The 24,595-nt window shown below is 40.9% G+C and overlaps 1 protein-coding gene across 7 annotated transcripts in view; it reads right to left on the reverse strand.

Moving 5' to 3' along the window:
- Window positions 1-24,595, reverse strand: part of SANBR (SANT and BTB domain regulator of CSR) — a 66,954-nt gene that overhangs the window by 40,776 nt on the left and 1,583 nt on the right. For all 7 annotated transcript variants that reach the window (XR_013221047.1, XR_013221046.1, XM_077282737.1 and 4 more), the window contains exons 2-3: window positions 2,481-2,649; window positions 2,134-2,288 (exon numbers count right to left, since the gene is read on the reverse strand). Coding sequence is in view for 5 of the 7 variants with exons in the window: in XM_077282737.1 (XP_077138852.1) it covers window positions 2,134-2,283 (150 nt within the window). In the remaining 2 variants the exon portion in view is untranslated. The remainder of the gene's footprint in view (window positions 1-2,133; window positions 2,289-2,480; window positions 2,650-24,595) is intronic.

Genomic DNA, 24,595 nt, shown 5'->3' on the forward strand with positions numbered 1-24,595 from the left:
TCACACTGAAATGTATGAAGTGCCCCAAGTATGGCAGTATGACAAGGAATTGCTAGAAACATTTGGTCAAAATGATTATTTTAATGCAAAACCATAGGGTTTTAAACCAGTAATTAGAGTGTGAACTCCCCATAAAGTTATATGCAAATTGCCTCTTCAGAGAGAAAGAGGACTTGAACTCTATAGCGCCACCTGTTGGAAGTAGCGATCCTACAAGTCACAATCAACCCCTTAACGAGTCTTGCAAGACTCGTTAAGGGCTTGATTGTCAATTGTAGGATCGCTACTTCCAACAGGTGGCGCTATAGAGTTCAAGTCCTCTTTCTCGGCAATTTGCATATAAAATTTCCCAGAGGAGCATTGCACAGCGAATAAGCCTCCTTACCTTGACAAGCCAGAGCTGGTATGTCACTCTCCATAAGGAGAAACGATACCCCTTAGACCCCATAAAGTTATAGAGCAATCACAGGAGACACAAGTAGGTTTTAGATATTTAGAGCCTTTAAGTTTGTGATCAAACTAGATTGGCTGTTGTATGTAAACCTAAGCCTATCAGAGCGGGCAGAGCTGCAGGAGGAGGGAGAAAACACCAATCTGAACCAATGACTGGACACGAGTCTCAGACTACCACAGACCGCTGGTGGACATGCAGCCACGCTGGAGTCACTGATCACAGCTAAGTCCTAACTAAGCTGAGCTAGACAGCACCCAAGCAGCAACAAGGAGAAATAGCAAGGAAGCATCGCTTACAGATACTGGCTTATAGACTATTATTATCAGTTTTTGGCTCCTTAATTCATCGCTTTAACTGCACAAAATTATACGATACCTTCTAAGATTAAAAATACAGTCTGCAACTTAGGAGAAAGTTTGAAATATTGCAGCCATGTAGTTCTTAATACTGCTAATGTGAGCTGAAGGAGCAGAAAGATTAAAGAACGTAGATAGATAGATAGATAGATAGATAGATAGATAGATAGATAGATAGATAGATAGATAGATAGATAGATATGAGAGATAGATATGAGATAGAGAGATAGATAGATAGATAGATAGATAGATAGATAGATAGATAGATAGATAGATAGATAGATAGATAGATAGATATGGGATGGATAGATAGATAGATATGGGATGGATAGATAGATATGAGATAGGAGATAGATAGATAGATAGATAGATAGATAGATATGAGAGATAGATATGAGATAGATAGATAATAGATAGATATATAGATAGATATGAGATAGAGAGATAGATAGATAGATAGATAGATAGATAGATAGATATGGGATGGATAGATAGATAGATATGGGATGGATAGATAGATATGAGATAGATAGATATGAGATAGATAGATAGATAGATAGATAGATAGATATGAGAGATAGATATGAGATAGATAGATAATAGATAGATATATAGATAGATATGAGATAGAGAGATAGATAGATAGATAGATAGATAGATAGATAGATAGATAGATATGGGATGGATAGATAGATAGATATGGGATGGATAGATAGATATGAGATAGATAGATAGATAGATAGATAGATAGATAGATAGATAGATAGATAATAGATAGATAGATAGATAGATAGATAGATAGATAGATAGATAGATATGGGATGGATAGATAGATAGATATGGGATGGATAGATAGATATGAGATAGATAGATAGATAGATAGATAGATAGATATGAGAGATAGATATGAGATAGATAGATAATAGATAGATAGAAATCTAAAATACCTTGAATGTCTTACCCAAATTGCACAGATAAGTAGAAAGTGACTGCGGTCCTGTGCTTCCAGCAGCCTCTGCGCTGAGTCCAGTAGGTTTGTGTCCGCAGTGCGAGGGGGTGAGAAGTGTATGGACCGGCCAATGGGGAGGAGGTGCTACTATAATGTGAAATTGCTGCCAAAATGACCAAGCTGCAGCTCCACAGTATCTGACACATGGCACAGTATAGAATATATAGCGGGTGAGGTCGGCAGCCCAAACAGTGATTTTTCACAATAGCTACATTTGAATAACCTGAATTTCAATGCTTAATGACCTGACCGCTCCAATGCACCATTTCAAACTTCTCCCAATAAGATGAGTACAAGATCAACAACAACATTACCTCTTTTGATGAATATCCCGGAACAAGTCTTGCAACGCTGTCCCAATTAATTGGCTGAGGGACCCCCACCAGTGAATAAAGAATCATGTCCAAGACCATCTGGTTATTGTCATAGGGGAAGTTATTGTTCTCGGAATATCCCCGACTCATCGTGCCTGATGTCGGTCGAAAAAAAACAAAAACAAAATGAAAACAACAAGCATTAACATCAAATATAATAAAAGTTTCTATAACTGTAAAAATTTAAGTTTTTGATGATGTTGCATACTAGTTAAATAATATGAAATCTTTTTAAAGAATATTGCAAAAAAAATAAAATAAAATAATATCAATATACAGTATGTTACCTGCGTGGAAAAGAAGGTGCGGTGCTGCTAGAAGAAGGCTAGCACAAAGTCCCTAGGGTGAGCCAGGGGACGGCTATGCAGGTTGGTGCTGCAGAGGAGAGGACGCTGGCGCTGGCAGGCTGGCACCACTAGCTGCTTCATCCGATCAGATGACCCCGTCTCCACAAGCCTGGGATGTGGAAAAGGGCAGAAACGGTTTAATTCCAATTAGTGTCCATATCTAACGTAGTGACAGGATGGCAGCCCCTGGAGCTCCCAAATAACGCCCATGCTGCCAGGCTTGCATAACCCTTTTGCTGCCAAGACAGCTGCAATGCAGAAAAGGCAATGACAGAACAAAGAAAGCCGGCACATTAATTAAAAAAAAAGCTATTTTTTTTTATTGCACAGCAGTTCTCTGGGAAATGCAGAGCACTAGGAAGCACGCACATGTGCACGCGACACTTTATTACTGTGATTTATGGAATGAAACGTTGTACATGCAAATGGGATTCCCGTCACCTTGTTACGGCTCATCGGTGCGATCTGAGCAGGGAATTGGATTACCTTCCTCTCATCATGTGCACGCTCACAGTTTTAACACTGCAGTTTCTTACAATATGGAAAATTATGTTTAAGGAAATGGACGTACTTACAAGGAAAAATGGAATATTACTGCTTTAAAGAAATAACTTATCTATTGTAAGATCGGGACTGAAAGGGAACGGATCATCAATTCACTGAATGGCTGGTTTTATGGATATTTCCAATATTAATATAATCTATCCCACTGTCTAATCCAATTGGAGTCATTTATTAAAATGTCACTTTTATTATTGAATTTTAAAAGTCCCACAATTAAAGTTTGATTAAAAACTTAAAAGAGTCTCACAGCACTAGGGGTTGTTAGTGTAGTTATTATCCAATTATTTGGTTACCCTATATAGTCTCAATTGTGAGCTGGTTCGTTCCTAAATCCGCCTGCTGCGGAGCGATGCCGGTCTGTTCCTACAGCTGATATCGTTCTTATAAGCACTTTATACTGATTGATAATACTAGTTGGCGCCTATTTTGCCAATGCCCCCAAAACTACATAGGAAAGACTCAGAGAGAATTTAGGAGATGGATTCGGTAGACTACGGGGACATGTGTGGGAACTAATTTTCTTTAATAAATTGGTGAACGACGGATACTGTGAGGGAGTCTTTATTTCAATAAAGTATTTGTGTGTGTTTTTATTTTTGTTACCAACTCTCCATTACTAACAGGACTTGATATCAGCTGTGTTTTTGGGGCAATTCAGAGCTGACATCAATGCCAACTACCATCCCGATTCCCAATGCACCAGGGCAACTGGAAAGAGAAAAGGCAAGGCGCCAGCATTGGCGAATCTAATGTAATGTGCCACTTCTGGGGAGACTGCGGACTGGTAGTTTTAGCCAGGGACCGTCCCAGCCTGATAATATAAGCCCCCGGGTGTCTGCTTTACCTTTGCTGGTTACAAAAATAGGGAGGTCCTCACATTGTTTTTTTATTTATTTATGTATTTAATCATAAAAACCAGTCCAATAAGCTCCACAGGGTGCAATTTTATAATATGTCGGGGGGGATTTGTGCAATTATATGTCTATATGCCTGTCTGTCTGTCTGTCTCTATGTGTCTGTCTGTATGTCTATATGTATGTCTGTCTCCCTGTCTATCTAAATCTGTTCACTGGTATAAAGTGATTTTGGAACCAATGATGTCTGAACGGTGTTATATTAAGTTTACGGGCTGATTAAGAATGTGACTTTGGTTTTGCCAGAAGGGCTGTGGAGTCAGAGTCCTGGATTTGGAGCCCATTTTGGTGGAGTCGGAGTCTGAGTCGGTGTCATCGAAATTGAGAAGTCGAAGGTTTGGCATACCGACTCCACAGCCCTGGCAGGTCTGTGGAGTCAGAGTCCTGGAGTCGGAGCCCAGTTTGGTGGAGTCGGAGTCGGTGTCATGGAAATTGAGAAGTCGGAGGTTTGTCTTACCAACTCCACAGCCCTGTTTGCCAGATTACCAAACACATAAGAAACACATAATCCGCAGCTAAGTATGTCAATAAACTTTTGTCACAGCCAAGTACCGGGAAATGTAAAAAATAAAGCAGCTTTATTTAAGACATGACACCAACAAGAGACAAAAAACGCAGCATCAAAATTGCAATAAAAATGCATGGTAAAATAACACACACAAAAAGGCAAGTAACCTAATTTAAATAATAGGTGCAAAAATACTGCAGCGTCAAAAACTGAGCAAAAGCTCATAATGGTAATGTAGCTGAACAGACGCGGGTAGAGGAGCGTTAGAGACTCAGCGCTGGACCTGTCGTGGGTGGGTAATGCGCAGTTTGCTTTTCTAAGACGCACTGCAGATTGGGAGACTGGATTTCCAAAACTGGAAAACCACTTTCAGCTTAGTTTTTATTGTACTTTGGCTCAGACCAAAAGATAATTTGTGTTGCCAATTCAGACATTACTGTCACAACCCCTGCCCCCTCCCTGAACGAAGCGCCATCAGTGACGCACATTTCAGGGACTGTGCCGTGCATTGCGGGCTGAATGTTACACATGTCTGAATGAGCTCTAATACCCAATGGGACAGAACGCCTCCAACTCCAGACCTTACTGCAGGGGTGTCACAGTCTGACAGGTGGAAGTGGAAAAGTACAAGGTAAAGGAAGTTTGGGTAACAATACAGACGTTGCACTGCTAATCCAACACTTTTCTTACTGATACAATGAAGAAATAGGAGAAAAGAAACAATGGCCCCAAAATACAGTAATGCTACCTGGCTGCACAACTGAGGGCATACACCTGCAGGATAGGTGCATAAGCATGCAGTGACAAAAGCGCAGATGGCAATGAGACTGTCACGGGATTACTGAGACAGAGAGGAGCCGGAAGGCCGCAGCGTCCGATTTCTCCTACTCCTGCACTGAGTAGAAGCACTACACCTGCATATTAAATGGTGTAAATTTCTTTGGACAGTGCAGTGGTTAATCTGCTCTGTTGAGAGCTCCTGGAGCGTTAAGGCTCTCAGCTGAGCACTGTTAGCCACTCCCATCTCCTATATAAACTGGGTCCTGACTGACACACATCAGAGCTAGCTTATGCTGCATGGCTTGGAGGATAGTTGTTGGTGGTTATTTGAGTAGGCATTTGGTGGATTTATCTGTGACAGTTGCTTGGGTTTGTGAGTGTGATTATTCCCTTTCTTCTCCTACTTTGGTTTAACCCCATCCTTCAGTCCCTGGTGCATTCCTCTGTTATATGTGAGTGCATATTTGTATGTTTCGTATTTTTTGCTACCCCTGTTCGAATTACCTTGTTAGTCTGGTTGGTGTATTACAGTGCACTAACACTCCCCTCTTCCCTGGGTGGGGGAAGGGTACAGACTGAGGGCGGATTCAGGAGCTAAGGCAAGGTACGTGGCCCCGACATCTTCACCTACAGAAGTAATCCCGGGAACAGGGAGAGCTAGGTGTTATGACCCCAATGGCAGAGGGTCTCAAAAGTACATACCAAGTCTGCAAACATAAAAAACCAGCTCATAGGGCAGTGGTAACTGGGCTAACCGTATATCTAATCCTAGCACCACAAATAGCAGCAGCCGGGGAACGTGCCTACGTTGGTTCTAGACGTCTCGCGCCAGCCGGAGAACTAACTAACCCTAGAAGGGAAAAGATAGACCTTTCTTGCCTCCAGAGAAAAGACCCCAAAAGTTGGATACAAGCCCCCCACAAATAATAACGGTGAGGTAAGGAGAAAAGACAACCGTAAGAATGAACTAGATATTTAGCAAAGAGAGGCCCACTGACTAATAGCAGAATATAGTAAGATGACTTATACGGTCAGCAAAAACCCTATCAAAATTTCCACGCTGGATATTCAAGAACCCCCGAACCGTCTAACGGCCCGGGGGGAGAATACCAGCCCCCTAGAGCTTCCAGCAAAATCAGGAATCACATTTAGTACAAGCTGGACAGAAAATAAGAGCAATACAGATAACCAAAAAACAAGGAAGCAGGACTTAGCTTAATTTTGCAATAACCAGGAACAGCAGACAGGAGCAAACAGAAAGGATCTGATTACAACGATGCCAGGCACTGGACTGAGGATCCAGGAAGTTTATATAGCAACACCCCTGGACTAACGACCCAGGTGGGTGCCAAACTGAGGAAAGACAATCCCAGAGTCATATCACTAGTGACCACAAGAGGGAGCCAAAAAAGTCTAATTCACAACAGTACCCCCCCTTTAAGGAGGGGTCACCGAACCCTCACCAGGACCACCAGGGTGATCAGGATGAGCAGCGTGAAAGGCACGAACTAAAATCGGCCGCATGCACATCAGAGGCAACCACCCAGGAATTATCCTCCTGGCCATAGCCCTTCCACTTGACCAGATACTGAAGCCTCCGTCTGGAGAGACGAGAATCCAAGATCTTCTCCACCACGTACTCCAACTCGCCCTCAACCAACACAGGAGCAGGAAGCTCAACAGAAGGAACCACAGGCACAACGTACCGCCGCAACAAAGACCTATGGAACACGTTGTGAATGGCAAACGACACCGGAAGATCCAAGCGAAAGGACCCAGGATTAAGGATTTCCAATATCTTGTAAGGACCGATGAAGCGAGGCTTAAATTTAGGAGAGGAGACCTTCATAGGAACAAATCGAGAAGACAGCCATACCAAATCCCCAACACGAAGTCGGGGACCCACACCGCGGCGGCGGTTGGCAAAACGCTGAGCCTTCTCCTGTGACAACTTTAAGTTGTCCACCACATGATTCCAGATCTGCTGCAACCTATCCACCACGGAATCTACCCCAGGACAGTCAGAAGGCTCCACATGTCCCGAGGAAAAACGAGGATGGAAACCAGAGTTGCAAAAAAAAGGCGAAACCAAAGTAGCGGAACTAGCCCGATTATTAAGGGCAAACTCAGCCAACGGCAAGAAGGTCACCCAATCATCCTGATCTGCAGAAACAAAACACCTCAAATAAGCCTCCAGAGTCTGATTAGTTCGCTCCGTTTGTCCATTAGTCTGAGGATGAAAGGCAGACGAAAACGACAAATCAATGCCCATCTTAGCACAAAAGGATCGCCAGAACCTGGAAACAAACTGGGATCCTCTGTCAGACACAATATTCTCAGGAATGCCGTGTAAACGAACCACATTCTGAAAGAACAAAGGAACCAGATCGGAAGAGGAAGGCAGCTTAGGCAAAGATACCAAATGGACCATCTTGGAAAAGCGATCACATACCACCCAGATGACAGACATGCCCTGAGACACCGGAAGATCTGAAATGAAATCCATGGAAATGTGTGTCCAAGGCCTCTTCGGGACAGGCAAGGGCAAGAGCAACCCGCTGGCACGAGAACAGCAAGGCTTAGCTCGAGCACAAGTCCCACAGGACTGCACAAATGACCGCACATCCCGTGACAAGGAAGGCCACCAAAAGGACCTAGCCACCAGATCTCTGGTGCCAAAAATTCCCGGATGCCCTGCCAACACCGAGGAATGAACCTCGGAAATGACTCTGCTGGTCCACTTATCAGGAACAAACAGTCTGTCAGGTGGACAAGAGTCAGGTCTACCAGCCTGAAATCTCTGCAACACACGTCGCAAATCCGGAGAAATGGCTGACAAGATAACTCCCTCTTTAAGAATACCAACTGGTTCTACGACTCCAGGAGCATGAGGCACAAAGCTCCTTGAAAGAGCATCAGCCTTCACATTCTTTGAACCTGGTAAATACGAGACCACAAAGTCAAAACGGGATAAAAACAATGACCAGCGGGCCTGTCTAGGATTCAGGCGTTTAGCAGACTCGAGATACATCAGATTTTTGTGATCAGTCAAGACCACCACACGATGCTTAGCACCCTCGAGCCAATGACGCCACTCCTCAAATGCCCACTTCATGGCCAACAACTCCCGATTGCCAACATCATAATTCCGCTCAGCAGGCGAAAACTTCCTAGAGAAAAAGGCACATGGTCTCATTACAGAGCAACCAGGGCCTCTCTGCGACAAAACGGCCCCTGCCCCAATCTCAGAAGCATCCACTTCAACCTGAAAGGGCAGTGAGACATCAGGCTGGCACAAAACAGGCGCCGAAGTAAACCGGCGCTTCAACTCTTGGAAAGCCTCCACGGCTGCAGGAGCCCAGTTAGCAACATCAGAACCTTTCTTGGTCATATCCGTCAAAGGTTTAACAACGCTAGAAAAATTAGCGATAAAACGACGGTAGAAGTTAGCAAAACCCAAGAACTTCTGAAGACTTTTAACTGACGTGGGCTGAGTCCAATCATGAATAGCTCGGACCTTGACTGGGTCCATCTCCACCGCAGAAGGGGAAAAAATAAAACCCAAAAAGGGAACCTTCTGTACTCCAAAGAGACACTTTGAGCCCTTAACCAACAAAGCATGCTCACGCAAAACCTGAAACACCATCCTGACCTGCTCTACATGCGAGTCCCAATCATCAGAAAAAAACAGAATATCATCCAGATAAACAATCATAAATTTATCCAGATACTTCCGGAAAATATCATGCATAAAGGACTGAAACACTGAAGGAGCATTAGAGAGCCCAAAAGGCATCACCAAGTACTCAAAATGACCTTCGGGCGTATTAAATGCAGTTTTCCATTCATCTCCTTGCTTAATGCGCACAAGGTTGTACGCACCACGAAGATCTATCTTGGTGAACCACTTGGCACCTTTAATCCGGGCAAACAAGTCCGACAACAGAGGCAAAGGATACTGAAATTTAACAGTGATTTTATTCAGAAGCCGATAGTCAATACAAGGTCTCAAAGATCCATCCTTCTTGGCCACAAAAAAGAATCCCGCACCAAGAGGGGAAGAAGATGGACGGATATGCCCCTTCTCCAGAGACTCCTTGATATACGAACGCATTGCGGTATGCTCAGGTACAGACAGATTAAATAGTCTTCCCTTAGGAAATTTACTACCTGGAATCAAATCTATGGCGCAATCACAGTCCCTATGAGGAGGCAGAGCACTGGACCTGGACTCGCTGAATACATCCTGATAATCAGACAAATACTCAGGAACTTCCGAAGGAGTAGAGGAAGCAATAGACACCGGCGGGGAATCAGCATGAATTCCCTGACAGCCCCAACTTGACACAGACATTGCCTTCCAATCCAAGACTGGATTATGGGTCTGTAACCATGGCAGACCCAAAACGACCAAATCATGCATTTTATGCAGAACAAGAAAACGAATCACCTCCCGATGTTCAGGAGTCATGCACATGGTTACCTGTGTCCAAAACTGCGGTTTATTTTCCGCCAATGGCGTAGCATCAATACCTCTAAGAGGGATAGGATTTACCAAAGGCTCAAGAACAAAACCACAGCGCTTGGCAAATGACAGATCCATAAGACTCAGGGCAGCACCTGAATCCACAAACGCCATAACAGGGTAGGAAGACAATGAGCAAATTAAAGTCACAGACAAAATAAATTTAGGTTGCAAATTACCAATGGCGACAGGGCTAACAACCCTTGTTAGGCGTTTAGAGCATGCTGATATAACATGTGTAGAATCACCACAGTAAAAACACAACCCATTCTGACGTCTATGATTTTTCCGTTCATTTCTAGTCTGAATTCTATCACATTGCATTAAATCAGGTGTTTGTTCAGACAACACCACCAGAGGATTAGCAGTTTTGCCCTCCCGCAAACGCCGGTCAATTTGAATAGCCAGCGCCATGGAATCATTCAGACTTGTAGGAATGGAGAAACCCACCATCACATTCTTAATGGCTTCAGAAAGGCCATTTCTGAAATTTGCGGCCAGAGCACACTCATTCCACTGAGTAAGCACGGACCATTTCCGAAATTTTTGGCAATACACTTCAGCTTCATCCTGGCCCTGAGAAATAGCCAGCAAGGCTTTTTCTGCCTGAATTTCAAGATTGGGTTCCTCGTAAAGCAATCCGAGCGCCAGAAAAAACGCATCAATATTCGCCAATGCCGGATCTCCTGGCGCTAGCGAGAAGGCCCAATCCTGAGGGTCGCCCCGCAAGAAAGAGATAACAATTTTAACTTGCTGAGCTGAGTCTCCAGATGAACGGGGTCTCAGAGATAGAAACAATTTACAATTATTCCTGAAATTCCTAAACTTGAATCGGTCTCCAGAGAACAGTTCAGGAATAGGTATTTTAGGTTCAGACATTGGACTACTGGTAACAAAATCTTGTATGCCCTGCACACGAGCAGCAAGCTGGTCTACACTTGTAATCAAGGTCTGGACATTCATGTCTGCAGCAAGCACAAGCCACTCAGAGGTAAAGGGGAGGAACAAAGAGAGGAAAAAAAAAAAAAACCTCAGAATTTCCTTTCTTATTATCCCACTTCTGCAATGCATTAAACATTCAACTTTGGCCTGGCATACTGTTATGACCCCAATGGCAGAGGGTCTCAAAAGTACATACCAAGTCTGCAAACATAAAAAACCAGCTCATAGGGCAGTGGTAACTGGGCTAACCGTATATCTAATCCTAGCACCACAAATAGCAGCAGCCGGGGAACGTGCCTACGTTGGTTCTAGACGTCTCGCGCCAGCCGGAGAACTAACTAACCCTAGAAGGGAAAAGATAGACCTTTCTTGCCTCCAGAGAAAAGACCCCAAAAGTTGGATACAAGCCCCCCACAAATAATAACGGTGAGGTAAGGAGAAAAGACAACCATAAGAATGAACTAGATATTTAGCAAAGAGAGGCCCACTGACTAATAGCAGAATATAGTAAGATGACTTATACGGTCAGCAAAAACCCTATCAAAATTTCCATGCTGGATATTCAAGAACCCCCGAACCGTCTAACGGCCCGGGGGGAGAACACCAGCCCCCTAGAGCTTCCAGCAAAATCAGGAATCACATTTAGTACAAGCTGGACAGAAAATAAGAGCAATACAGATAACCAAAAAACAAGGAAGCAGGACTTAGCTTAATTTTGCAATAACCAGGAACAGCAGACAGGAGCAAACAGAAAGGATCTGATTACAACGATGCCAGGCACTGGACTGAGGATCCAGGAAGTTTATATAGCAACACCCCTGGACTAACGACCCAGGTGGGTGCCAAACTGAGGAAAGACAATCCCAGAGTCATATCACTAGTGACCACAAGAGGGAGCCAAAAAAGTCTAATTCACAACAGCTAGGGCGCCCCTAACGTTAGGGACAAGGAAGAAGCCCCTGGTCCCGGGACACCCAACAACAGAGTCATGACAGAGACAATTAGGTACAAACCCAGTCCCAAGGAATGGGACTACTGAAAGGGAAGATTTGGGAGGCCCTGCTGTAACTACTGGGTAAATAAAAAAGATAAACCTGGTGTGAAAACTTGGGGCAAAAGGGAGGGCAACCATGATGCGACTACTGGAGGGATTGGACAGGACAGTCTTACTAGAAGGAAAGGCAAGGTCTGTGGGCACTCCAAGGTCATTTGGACTGAACAAATTACCAACTGGTTTTTTTTGGAGGGGTAGGGTTTTAATAACAAATTTACTAAAAGTATGACGAATAATATATTATAAGACAAGATCTAAAATGGATATTATACTACAAGTAATTCTGTATGCCAGAGCAATTTTCTAATTTGCATCATCTTGATTCTGACTTTCAGCAGTGTGAACAAGGATTATACATGTACAGCAGTATACAGCAGGCCATAAACATGGGAAGGAAACTAACCGACAGAGTCAGACTGGCCCCCCATGTGTACTTTCACTGTACATCAAACAACCACACACAGAATGGTGTGCAGACTAGTGATGAGCGAGTGTGCTGAGATAAGGTGATATACGAGCACTCTTGTGACCTAAGTTAGTATTGTCGGTGTGCTCGAAAATAATGCTCGAGTCCTCGCGGCTGCATGTCTCTGGATTGTTCGACAGCTGCAACACATGTAGGGATCGCCTAACAAACAGGATTTACTACTGAGCCCCTACAGTGGGAGCAATGGGAGTATGAGTCCAGTGACATGAATACTGGTCTATTGGACATGTGCTTTATCCGGCAGGAGCCGTTTTTGAGCCCCTCATTCTTTCTTCCCCTGATGAACCCCTCACGGTGTTGAGGAGGGGAGAACTGCGTTGGGATGGGGTATTCTGCATCGATACAAGATAAGTGACATGAACAATGCGAGGAATTTTCCTCTATGCACTTAATGAATTTTATCTTTATTGCATGAGGCCTGTTATGACTGCACATATAAGGGGAGGATAATAAGGCTGTGCACCCCTTGAAGGTTGATCTGGTACAACAGATATCTTTATGCCAGAACCTATAATTGAGGACTTAGGGACCTACAACCCTCTCTGAACCTATATATATGATAATAACGTTATGTGCCATAATAGGTCGCTGGTTATATATAGACGCTAATTTAAGCAAGTTCATACATGTGAGGATATCGAAAGCTACTATTGTGTGGTCACATTTGTGTATAAGATTATAAGAATCCATCATATGTCTTGCTGCTAGAGTATGAGAAATGTAGTATCCATTATAAGTATAATTATAATATAATAAGTATGAGCACTCACGCAGCTACATTGTAAAGACAGGCTTCAGGAATATCCGGTAAATGGGTGTTGGTGGTAGGTTTTTGTGAAGGGATCCCTATCAGGGTCAAGCTGACGAGGACGCCATAACGATTTCCCATAGGGTGCCAACCTCCGCTGGCAGGTAGGGGATTGAGAATTAGCCTCTTTTTCCCTAGATTCTTTTCCATTGTGAATATAAAAGTACACATTAGTTACATGTAATAGTCGCTACCTGACTCTCTTCCGATCCCCTCAGAATGTGTCTATAGAGACGGATTATTTTAAAAATAACGTATTTTTTAGCGGGGTTTTTCTTTTTAGTTTTCTGTGAGCCCCTACACTGCTCTGTGCATGTAATCCATGCAGCAGCTGCTCACTTCACACTGGTGTTTTGACCATTTGTTGGGGTCTCGGGATGCGTAAAGACAACTATCAGCAGAACATATGCTTTTTTTTGTAAATGAGAGGTTAACCAGTCATCCTTTAGTGAATAACAATATGATCTCATTTTCAAGAGTTCTCCACTACGGTAAAAGTTACACTTCATGGGCACTAAGAGGTGTCAGAAGAAAAATACCTGTGGCCGATGGGGAACACAACACAGTGTAGAAGAGACGTTGTACAGGGAATAAATACTGCCACACTATGACCAGACAACATATTAGCGCCACATTGTGACCGAACAATAGCATATACAAAGGACAAATACCGCCACACCTTGGCCAGACCAAAAATTACCACCACATAGTGACTGAATAATACCACATACAAGGGACAAATACCACCACATCATGACCAGCCCAAATATTACTACCACATAGTGACTGAATAATACCACATACAAGGGACAAATACCGTCACACCATGACCAGACCAAATATTACCACCACATAGTGACTAAATAATACCACATACAAGGGATAAATACTGTCACATCATGACCAGACCAAATATTACCACCACATAGTGACTGAATAATACCACATGAAAGGGACAAATACTGTCACACCATGACCAGATCAAATATTACTACCACATAGTGACTGAATAATACCACATGCAAGGGACAAATACTGTCACACCATGACCAGACCAAATATTACTACCACATAGTGACTGAATAATACCACATACAAGGGACAAATACCACCACCCCATAACCAGATAACATTATCAGGTAGTGACCAAATAATACCTTACGCCCATAACCACAATGATAAATGATGAATAAGCTCAAGACAAGATGAATTTACATCCATTTCTGCCCGGAGATGTTGTAGGTGCCCAGGCACAGGACCTTCATTGGTCACACTGATTAAAGGGCCTTGAAAGTCAGATGTGCATGAATTCCTTTAAGAGCTTATCAGAACCATTAATAAGCTATCTGACATCTGTAAAAGAGGTTTTTTTAAAAAAAATACTGAGTCCATATTAAATGACAAGTACTTATTATTATGTTTGTCATTTTTAAAACTCAATGCCAATAATGTCCAAGATTCTTCTTTGTTCATCTAAGTGGCGCACAAAAGTACAGTGTGCTACACAAAGTGATCATTTGGATGAGGTCCATCGCTAGCCCTCTCCAAAAGAGATGTACGGTACTTGCAGACATTTTCTCCAATGCTCTAGACCTGAAAGACCTGCAAATATCAAGAATCAATGGTCTCCCCTCAACAAAGCCCAGAGAAAACTTGTCTTTGTTGTGGCTTTTTGGAGTACTATATTACTGCATGCATTAGTATGATATAGTATATATTACACAGCACTATAATACTGCAGACATTAGTATGATATAGTATATATTACACAGCACTATAATACTGCAGACATCAGTATGATATAGTATATATTACACAGCAGTATAATACTGCAGACATCAGTATGATATAGTATGTATTACAAAGCACTATATTTGTAGATTGTGAGCCCTCGCAGGCAGGGTCCTCTCTCCTCCTGTACCAGTTGTGCAGTTATGACTTGTATTGTTTAAGATTATTGTACTTATTATGTATACCCCTCCTCACATGTAAAGCGCCATGGAATAAGTGGCGCTATAATAAATAATAATAATAATACTGCAGACATCAGTACAATATAGTATGTATTACGCAGCATTATAACACTGCAGACATCTGCATGATATACCGTAGTATATATTACACAGTACTATATTACTGCAGACATCAGTATGATACAGTATGTATTACACAGCACTATAATACTGCAGACAACAATATACACAGCGGCATAATACTGCAAACATCAGTATCATATAGTATGTATTACACAGCACTATAATACCGCAAACAACAATATGATATAGTATGTATTACACAGCGGCATAATACTGAAACATCAGTATGATATAGAATGCATTACACAGTGCTATAACACTGCAGACACAAATATGATATTGTATGTATTATACAGCGGCATAATACTGCAGACATCAGTATGATATAGTATGTATCACACAGTACTATAATACTGCAGACACCAATATAATACACTATGCATTACACAGAGCTATAATACTGAAGACATCAGTATGATATAGTATGTATTACACAGCAACGTAATACTGCAGACATCAGTATGATATAGAATGTATTACACAGCATTATAACACTGCAGGCATCAGTATGATATAGTATGTATTACATAGCGCTATAATACTGCAGACACCAATATGACATAGTATGTATTACACAGCGGTACAATACTGCAGACATCCGTATGATATAGTATGTATTACACAGCGTTATAATACTGCAGACATCAGTATGATACAGTATGTGTTACAAAGTACTATAAATACTGCAGACATCAATATGATATAGTATGTATTACACAGAGCTATACTACGGCAGACACCAGTATGATAATAGTATTACACAGCGCTATAACAATGCACACACCCATATGACATAGTATGCATTACACAGCGGCATAATACTGCAGACATCAGTATAATACAGTATGTATTACACAGCATTATAATACTGCAGACATCAGTATGATATAGTATGTATTACACAGCAACATAATACTGCAGACATCAGTATGATATAGAATGTATTACACAGCATTATAACACTGCAGGCATCAGTATGATATAGTATGTATTACATAGCGCTATAATACTGCAGACACCAATATGACATAGTATGTATTACACAGCGGTACAATACTGCAGACATCAGTATGATATAGTATGAATTACACAGCGTTATAATACTGCAGACATCAGTATGATATAGTATGTATTAAGCGCTATAATACTCCAGACATCAGTATGATATAGTATGTATTACACAGCGCTATAATACTGCAGACATCAGTATGATATAGTATGTATTACACAGCGCTATAATACTGCCGACATCAGTATGGTACAGTATTATATTACACTATGGTGCCACAAACATCAGTACGGTACAGTATTATATTACAGTATTACACTATGGTGCCGCAGACATCGGGGTCATACAGTATAATATTACAGTATTACAGTATGATGCTGCAGACAGCAGTACGGTACAGTATAATATTACACTATAATGCCGCAGACATCAGTACGGTACAGTATTATATTACAGTATTACACTACGATGCTGCAGACATCAGTACGGTACAGTATTATAATACAGTATTACACTACGATGCTGCAGACATCAGTACGGTACAGTATTATATTACAGTATTACACTATGGTGCCGCAGACATCAGTACGGTAGAGTATAATATTACAGTATTACACTACGATGCTGCAGACATCAGTACGGTACAGTATTATATTACAGTATTACACTACGATGCTGCAGACATCAGTACGGTACAGTATTATAATACAGTATTACACTACGATGCTGCAGACATCAGTACGGTACAGTATTATATTACAGTATTACACTATGGTGCCGCAGACATCAGTACGGTAGAGTATAATATTACAGTATTACACTAGGATGCTGCAAACATCAGTACGGTACAGTATTATATTACAGTATTACAGTATGGTGCCGCAGACATCAGTACGGTACAGTATAATATTACAGTATTACATTACGATGCCGCAGACATCAGTACGGTACAGTATAATATTACAGTATTACACTACGATGCTGCAGACATCAGTACGGTACAGTATAATATTACAGTATTACACTACGATGCTGCAGACATCAGTACGGTACAGTATTATATTACATTATTACACTACGATGCTGCAGACATCAGTACGGTACAGTATAATATTACGATGCTGCAGACATCAGTACGGTACAGTATTATATTACAGTATTACACTATGGTGCCGCAGACATCAGTACGGTACAGTATAATATTACAGTATTACACTACGATGCTGCAGACATCAGTACGGTACAGTATTATATTACAGTATTACACTACGATGCTGCAGACATCAGTACGGTACAGTATTATATTACAGTATTACAGCATGGTGCCGCAGACATCAGTACGGTACAGTATAATATTACAGTATTACACTACGATGCTGCAAACATCAGTACGGTACAGTGTAATATTACAGTATTACACTACGATGCTGCAAACATCAGTACGGTACAGTGTAATATTACAGTATTACACTACGATGCTGCAGACATCAGTACGGTACAGTATAATATTACAGTATTACAGTATGGTGCTGCAGACATCAGTACGGTACAGTATAATATTACAGTATTACACTATAGTGCCGCAGACATCAGTACGGTACAGTATAATATTACAGTATTACACTATGGTGCTGCAGACATCAGTACGGTACAGTATTATATTACAGTATTACACTACGATGCTGCAGACATCAGTGCGGTACAGTATAATATTACAATATTACACTATGGTGCTGCAGACATCAGTACGGTACAGTATAATATTACAGTATTACACTACGATGCTGCAGACATCAGTACGGTACAGTATTATATTACAGTATTACAGTATGGTGCCGCAGACATCAGTACGGTACAGTATAATATTACAGTATTACACTATGGTGCCGCAGACATCAGTACGGTACAGTATTATATTACAGTATTACACTACGATGCTGCAGACATCAGTGCGGTACAGTATAATATTACAGTATTACACTACGATGCTGCAGACATCAGTACGGTACAGTATAATATTACAGTATTACAGCATGGTGCTGCAGACAGCAGTATGGTACAGTATTATATTACAGTATTACACTATAGTGCCGCAGACATCAGTACGGTACAGTATAATATTACAGTATTACACTATGGTGCCGCAGACAGCAGTACGGTACAGTATAATATTACAGTATTACACTATGGTGCTGCAGACATCAGTACGGTACAGTATAATATTACAGTATTACACTACGATGCTGCAGACATCAGTACGGTACAGTATAATATTACAGTATTACAGTATGGTGCCGCAGACATCAGTACGGTACAGTATTATATTACAGTATTACACTATGGTGCCGCAGACAGCAGTACGGTACAGTATAATATTACAGTATTACACTATGGTGCCGCAGACATCAGTACGGTACAGTATAATATTACAGTATTACACTACGATGCTGCAGACATCAGTACGGTACAGTATAATATTACAGTATTACACTATGGTGCCGCAGACATCAGTACGGTACAGTATAATATTACAGTATTACACTATGGTGCCGCAGACATCAGTACGGTACAGTATTATATTACAGTATTACACTATGGTGCCGCAGACATCAGTACGGTACAGTATTATATTACAGTATTACAGTATTGTGCTGCAGACATCAGTACGGTACAGTATAATATTACAGTATTACACTATGGTGCCGCAGACATCAGTACGGTACAGTATTATATTACAGTATTACACTACGATGCTGCAGACATCAGTGCGGTACAGTATAATATTACAGTATTACAGCATGGTGCTGCAGACAGCAGTATGGTACAGTATTATATTACAGTATTACACTATAGTGCCGCAGACATCAGTACGGTACAGTATAATATTACAGTATTACACTACGATGCTGCAGACATCAGTACGGTACAGTATAATATTACAGTATTACACTACGATGCTGCAGACATCAGTACGGTACAGTATAATATTACAGTATTACACTATGGTGCCGCAGACATCAGTACGGTACAGTATAATATTACAGTATTACACTACGATGCTGCAGACATCAGTACGGTACAGTATAATATTACAGTATTACACTATGGTGCCGCAGACAGCAGTACGGTACAGTATAATATTACAGTATTACACTATGGTGCTGCAGACATCAGTACGGTACAGTATAATATTACAGTATTACACTACGATGCTGCAGACATCAGTACGGTACAGTATAATATTACAGTATTACAGTATGGTGCCGCAGACATCAGTACGGTACAGTATTATATTACAGTATTACAGTATGGTGCCGCAGACATCAGTACGGTACAGTATAATATTACAGTATTACAGTATGGTGCCGCAGACATCAGTACGGTACAGTATTATATTACAGTATTACAGTATGGTGCCGCAGACATCAGTACGGTACAGTATTATATTACAGTATTACACTACGATGCTGCAGACATCAGTGCGGTACAGTATAATATTACAGTATTACAGCATGGTGCTGCAGACATCAGTGCGGTACAGTATTATATTACAGTATTACACTATAGTGCCGCAGACATCAGTACGGTACAGTATAATATTACAGTATTACACTACGATGCTGCAGACATCAGTACGGTACAGTATAATATTACAGTATTACAGTATGGTGCCGCAGACATCAGTGCGGTACAGTATAATATTACAGTATTACACTATGGTGCCGCAGACATCAGTACGGTACAGTATAATATTACAGTATTACACTATGGTGCCGCAGACATCAGTGCGGTACAGTATAATATTACACTATGGTGCTGCAGACATCAGTACGGTACAGTATTATATTACAGTATTATATTACAGTATTACACTACGATGCTGCAGACATCAGTGCGGTACAGTATAATATTACAGTATTACACTATGGTGCTGCAGACATCAGTACGGTACATTATATTACACTATGGTGCTGCAGACATCAGTACGGTACATTATATTACAGTATGATGCTGCAGACAGCAGTACGGTACAGTATTATATTACAGTATTACACTACGATGCTGCAGACATCAGTACGGTACATTATATTACAGTATGATGCTGCAGACAGCAGTACGGTACAGTATTATATTACAGTATTACACTATGGTGCCGCAGACATCAGTACGGTACAGTATAATATTACAGTATTACACTAGGATGCTGCAAACATCAGTACGGTACAGTATTATATTACAGTATTACAGTATGGTGCCGCAGACATCAGTACGGTACAGTATAATATTACAGTATTACATTACGATGCCGCAGACATCAGTACGGTACAGTATAATATTACAGTATTACACTACGATGCTGCAGACATCAGTACGGTACAGTATAATATTACAGTATTACACTACGATGCTGCAGACATCAGTACGGTACAGTATTATATTACATTATTACACTACGATGCTGCAGACATCAGTACGGTACAGTATAATATTACGATGCTGCAGACATCAGTACGGTACAGTATTATATTACAGTATTACACTATGGTGCCGCAGACATCAGTACGGTACAGTATAATATTACAGTATTACACTACGATGCTGCAGACATCAGTACGGTACAGTATTATATTACAGTATTACACTACGATGCTGCAGACATCAGTACGGTACAGTATTATATTACAGTATTACAGCATGGTGCCGCAGACATCAGTACGGTACAGTATAATATTACAGTATTACACTACGATGCTGCAAACATCAGTACGGTACAGTGTAATATTACAGTATTACACTACGATGCTGCAAACATCAGTACGGTACAGTGTAATATTACAGTATTACACTACGATGCTGCAGACATCAGTACGGTACAGTATAATATTACAGTATTACAGTATGGTGCTGCAGACATCAGTACGGTACAGTATAATATTACAGTATTACACTATAGTGCCGCAGACATCAGTACGGTACAGTATAATATTACAGTATTACACTATGGTGCTGCAGACATCAGTACGGTACAGTATTATATTACAGTATTACACTACGATGCTGCAGACATCAGTGCGGTACAGTATAATATTACAATATTACACTATGGTGCTGCAGACATCAGTACGGTACAGTATAATATTACAGTATTACACTACGATGCTGCAGACATCAGTACGGTACAGTATTATATTACAGTATTACAGTATGGTGCCGCAGACATCAGTACGGTACAGTATAATATTACAGTATTACACTATGGTGCCGCAGACATCAGTACGGTACAGTATTATATTACAGTATTACACTACGATGCTGCAGACATCAGTGCGGTACAGTATAATATTACAGTATTACACTACGATGCTGCAGACATCAGTACGGTACAGTATAATATTACAGTATTACAGCATGGTGCTGCAGACAGCAGTATGGTACAGTATTATATTACAGTATTACACTATAGTGCCGCAGACATCAGTACGGTACAGTATAATATTACAGTATTACACTATGGTGCCGCAGACAGCAGTACGGTACAGTATAATATTACAGTATTACACTATGGTGCTGCAGACATCAGTACGGTACAGTATAATATTACAGTATTACACTACGATGCTGCAGACATCAGTACGGTACAGTATAATATTACAGTATTACAGTATGGTGCCGCAGACATCAGTACGGTACAGTATTATATTACAGTATTACACTATGGTGCCGCAGACAGCAGTACGGTACAGTATAATATTACAGTATTACACTATGGTGCCGCAGACATCAGTACGGTACAGTATAATATTACAGTATTACACTACGATGCTGCAGACATCAGTACGGTACAGTATAATATTACAGTATTACACTATGGTGCCGCAGACATCAGTACGGTACAGTATAATATTACAGTATTACACTATGGTGCCGCAGACATCAGTACGGTACAGTATTATATTACAGTATTACACTATGGTGCCGCAGACATCAGTACGGTACAGTATTATATTACAGTATTACAGTATTGTGCTGCAGACATCAGTACGGTACAGTATAATATTACAGTATTACACTATGGTGCCGCAGACATCAGTACGGTACAGTATTATATTACAGTATTACACTACGATGCTGCAGACATCAGTGCGGTACAGTATAATATTACAGTATTACAGCATGGTGCTGCAGACAGCAGTATGGTACAGTATTATATTACAGTATTACACTATAGTGCCGCAGACATCAGTACGGTACAGTATAATATTACAGTATTACACTACGATGCTGCAGACATCAGTACGGTACAGTATAATATTACAGTATTACACTACGATGCTGCAGACATCAGTACGGTACAGTATAATATTACAGTATTACACTATGGTGCCGCAGACATCAGTACGGTACAGTATAATATTACAGTATTACACTACGATGCTGCAGACATCAGTACGGTACAGTATAATATTACAGTATTACACTATGGTGCCGCAGACAGCAGTACGGTACAGTATAATATTACAGTATTACACTATGGTGCTGCAGACATCAGTACGGTACAGTATAATATTACAGTATTACACTACGATGCTGCAGACATCAGTACGGTACAGTATAATATTACAGTATTACAGTATGGTGCCGCAGACATCAGTACGGTACAGTATTATATTACAGTATTACAGTATGGTGCCGCAGACATCAGTACGGTACAGTATAATATTACAGTATTACAGTATGGTGCCGCAGACATCAGTACGGTACAGTATTATATTACAGTATTACAGTATGGTGCCGCAGACATCAGTACGGTACAGTATTATATTACAGTATTACACTACGATGCTGCAGACATCAGTGCGGTACAGTATAATATTACAGTATTACAGCATGGTGCTGCAGACATCAGTGCGGTACAGTATTATATTACAGTATTACACTATAGTGCCGCAGACATCAGTACGGTACAGTATAATATTACAGTATTACACTACGATGCTGCAGACATCAGTACGGTACAGTATAATATTACAGTATTACAGTATGGTGCCGCAGACATCAGTGCGGTACAGTATAATATTACAGTATTACACTATGGTGCCGCAGACATCAGTACGGTACAGTATAATATTACAGTATTACACTATGGTGCCGCAGACATCAGTGCGGTACAGTATAATATTACACTATGGTGCTGCAGACATCAGTACGGTACAGTATTATATTACAGTATTATATTACAGTATTACACTACGATGCTGCAGACATCAGTGCGGTACAGTATAATATTACAGTATTACACTATGGTGCTGCAGACATCAGTACGGTACATTATATTACACTATGGTGCTGCAGACATCAGTACGGTACATTATATTACAGTATGATGCTGCAGACAGCAGTACGGTACAGTATTATATTACAGTATTACACTACGATGCTGCAGACATCAGTACGGTACATTATATTACAGTATGATGCTGCAGACAGCAGTACGGTACAGTATTATATTACAGTATTACACTATGGTGCCGCAGACATCAGTACGGTACAGTATTATATTACAGTATTATATTACAGTATTACACTACGATGCTGCAGACATCAGTACGGTACAGTATTATATTACATTATTACACTACGATGCTGCAGACATCAGTACGGTACAGTATTATATTACAGTATTACACTACGATGCTGCAGACATCAGTACGGTACAGTATAATATTACAGTATTACACTACGATGCTGCAGACATCAGTACGGTACAGTATAATATTACAGTATTACACTATGGTGCCGCAGACAGCAGTACGGTACAGTATTATATTACAATATTACACTATGGTGCTGCAGACAGCAGTGCGGTACAGTATTATATTACAGTATTACACTACGATGCTGCAGACATCAGTACGGTACAGTATTATATTACATTATTACACTACGATGCTGCAGACATCAGTACGGTACAGTATTATATTACATTATTACACTACGATGCTGCAGACATCAGTACGGTACAGTATTATATTACATTATTACACTACGATGCTGCAGACATCAGTACGGTACAGTATTATATTACAATATTACACTATGGTGCTGCAGACATCAGTACGGTACAGTATAATATTACAGTATTACACTAGGATGCTGCAAACATCAGTACGGTACAGTATTATATTACAGTATTACATTACGATGCCGCAGACATCAGTACGGTACAGTATAATATTACAGTATTACACTACGATGCTGCAGACATCAGTACGGTACAGTATTATATTACATTATTACACTACGATGCTGCAGACATCAGTACGGTACAGTATTATATTACATTATTACACTACGATGCTGCAGACAT

Source organism: Ranitomeya variabilis, chromosome 2 (genome assembly GCF_051348905.1).
Source record: "Ranitomeya variabilis isolate aRanVar5 chromosome 2, aRanVar5.hap1, whole genome shotgun sequence".
Classification (NCBI taxonomy): domain Eukaryota; kingdom Metazoa; phylum Chordata; class Amphibia; order Anura; family Dendrobatidae; genus Ranitomeya; species Ranitomeya variabilis.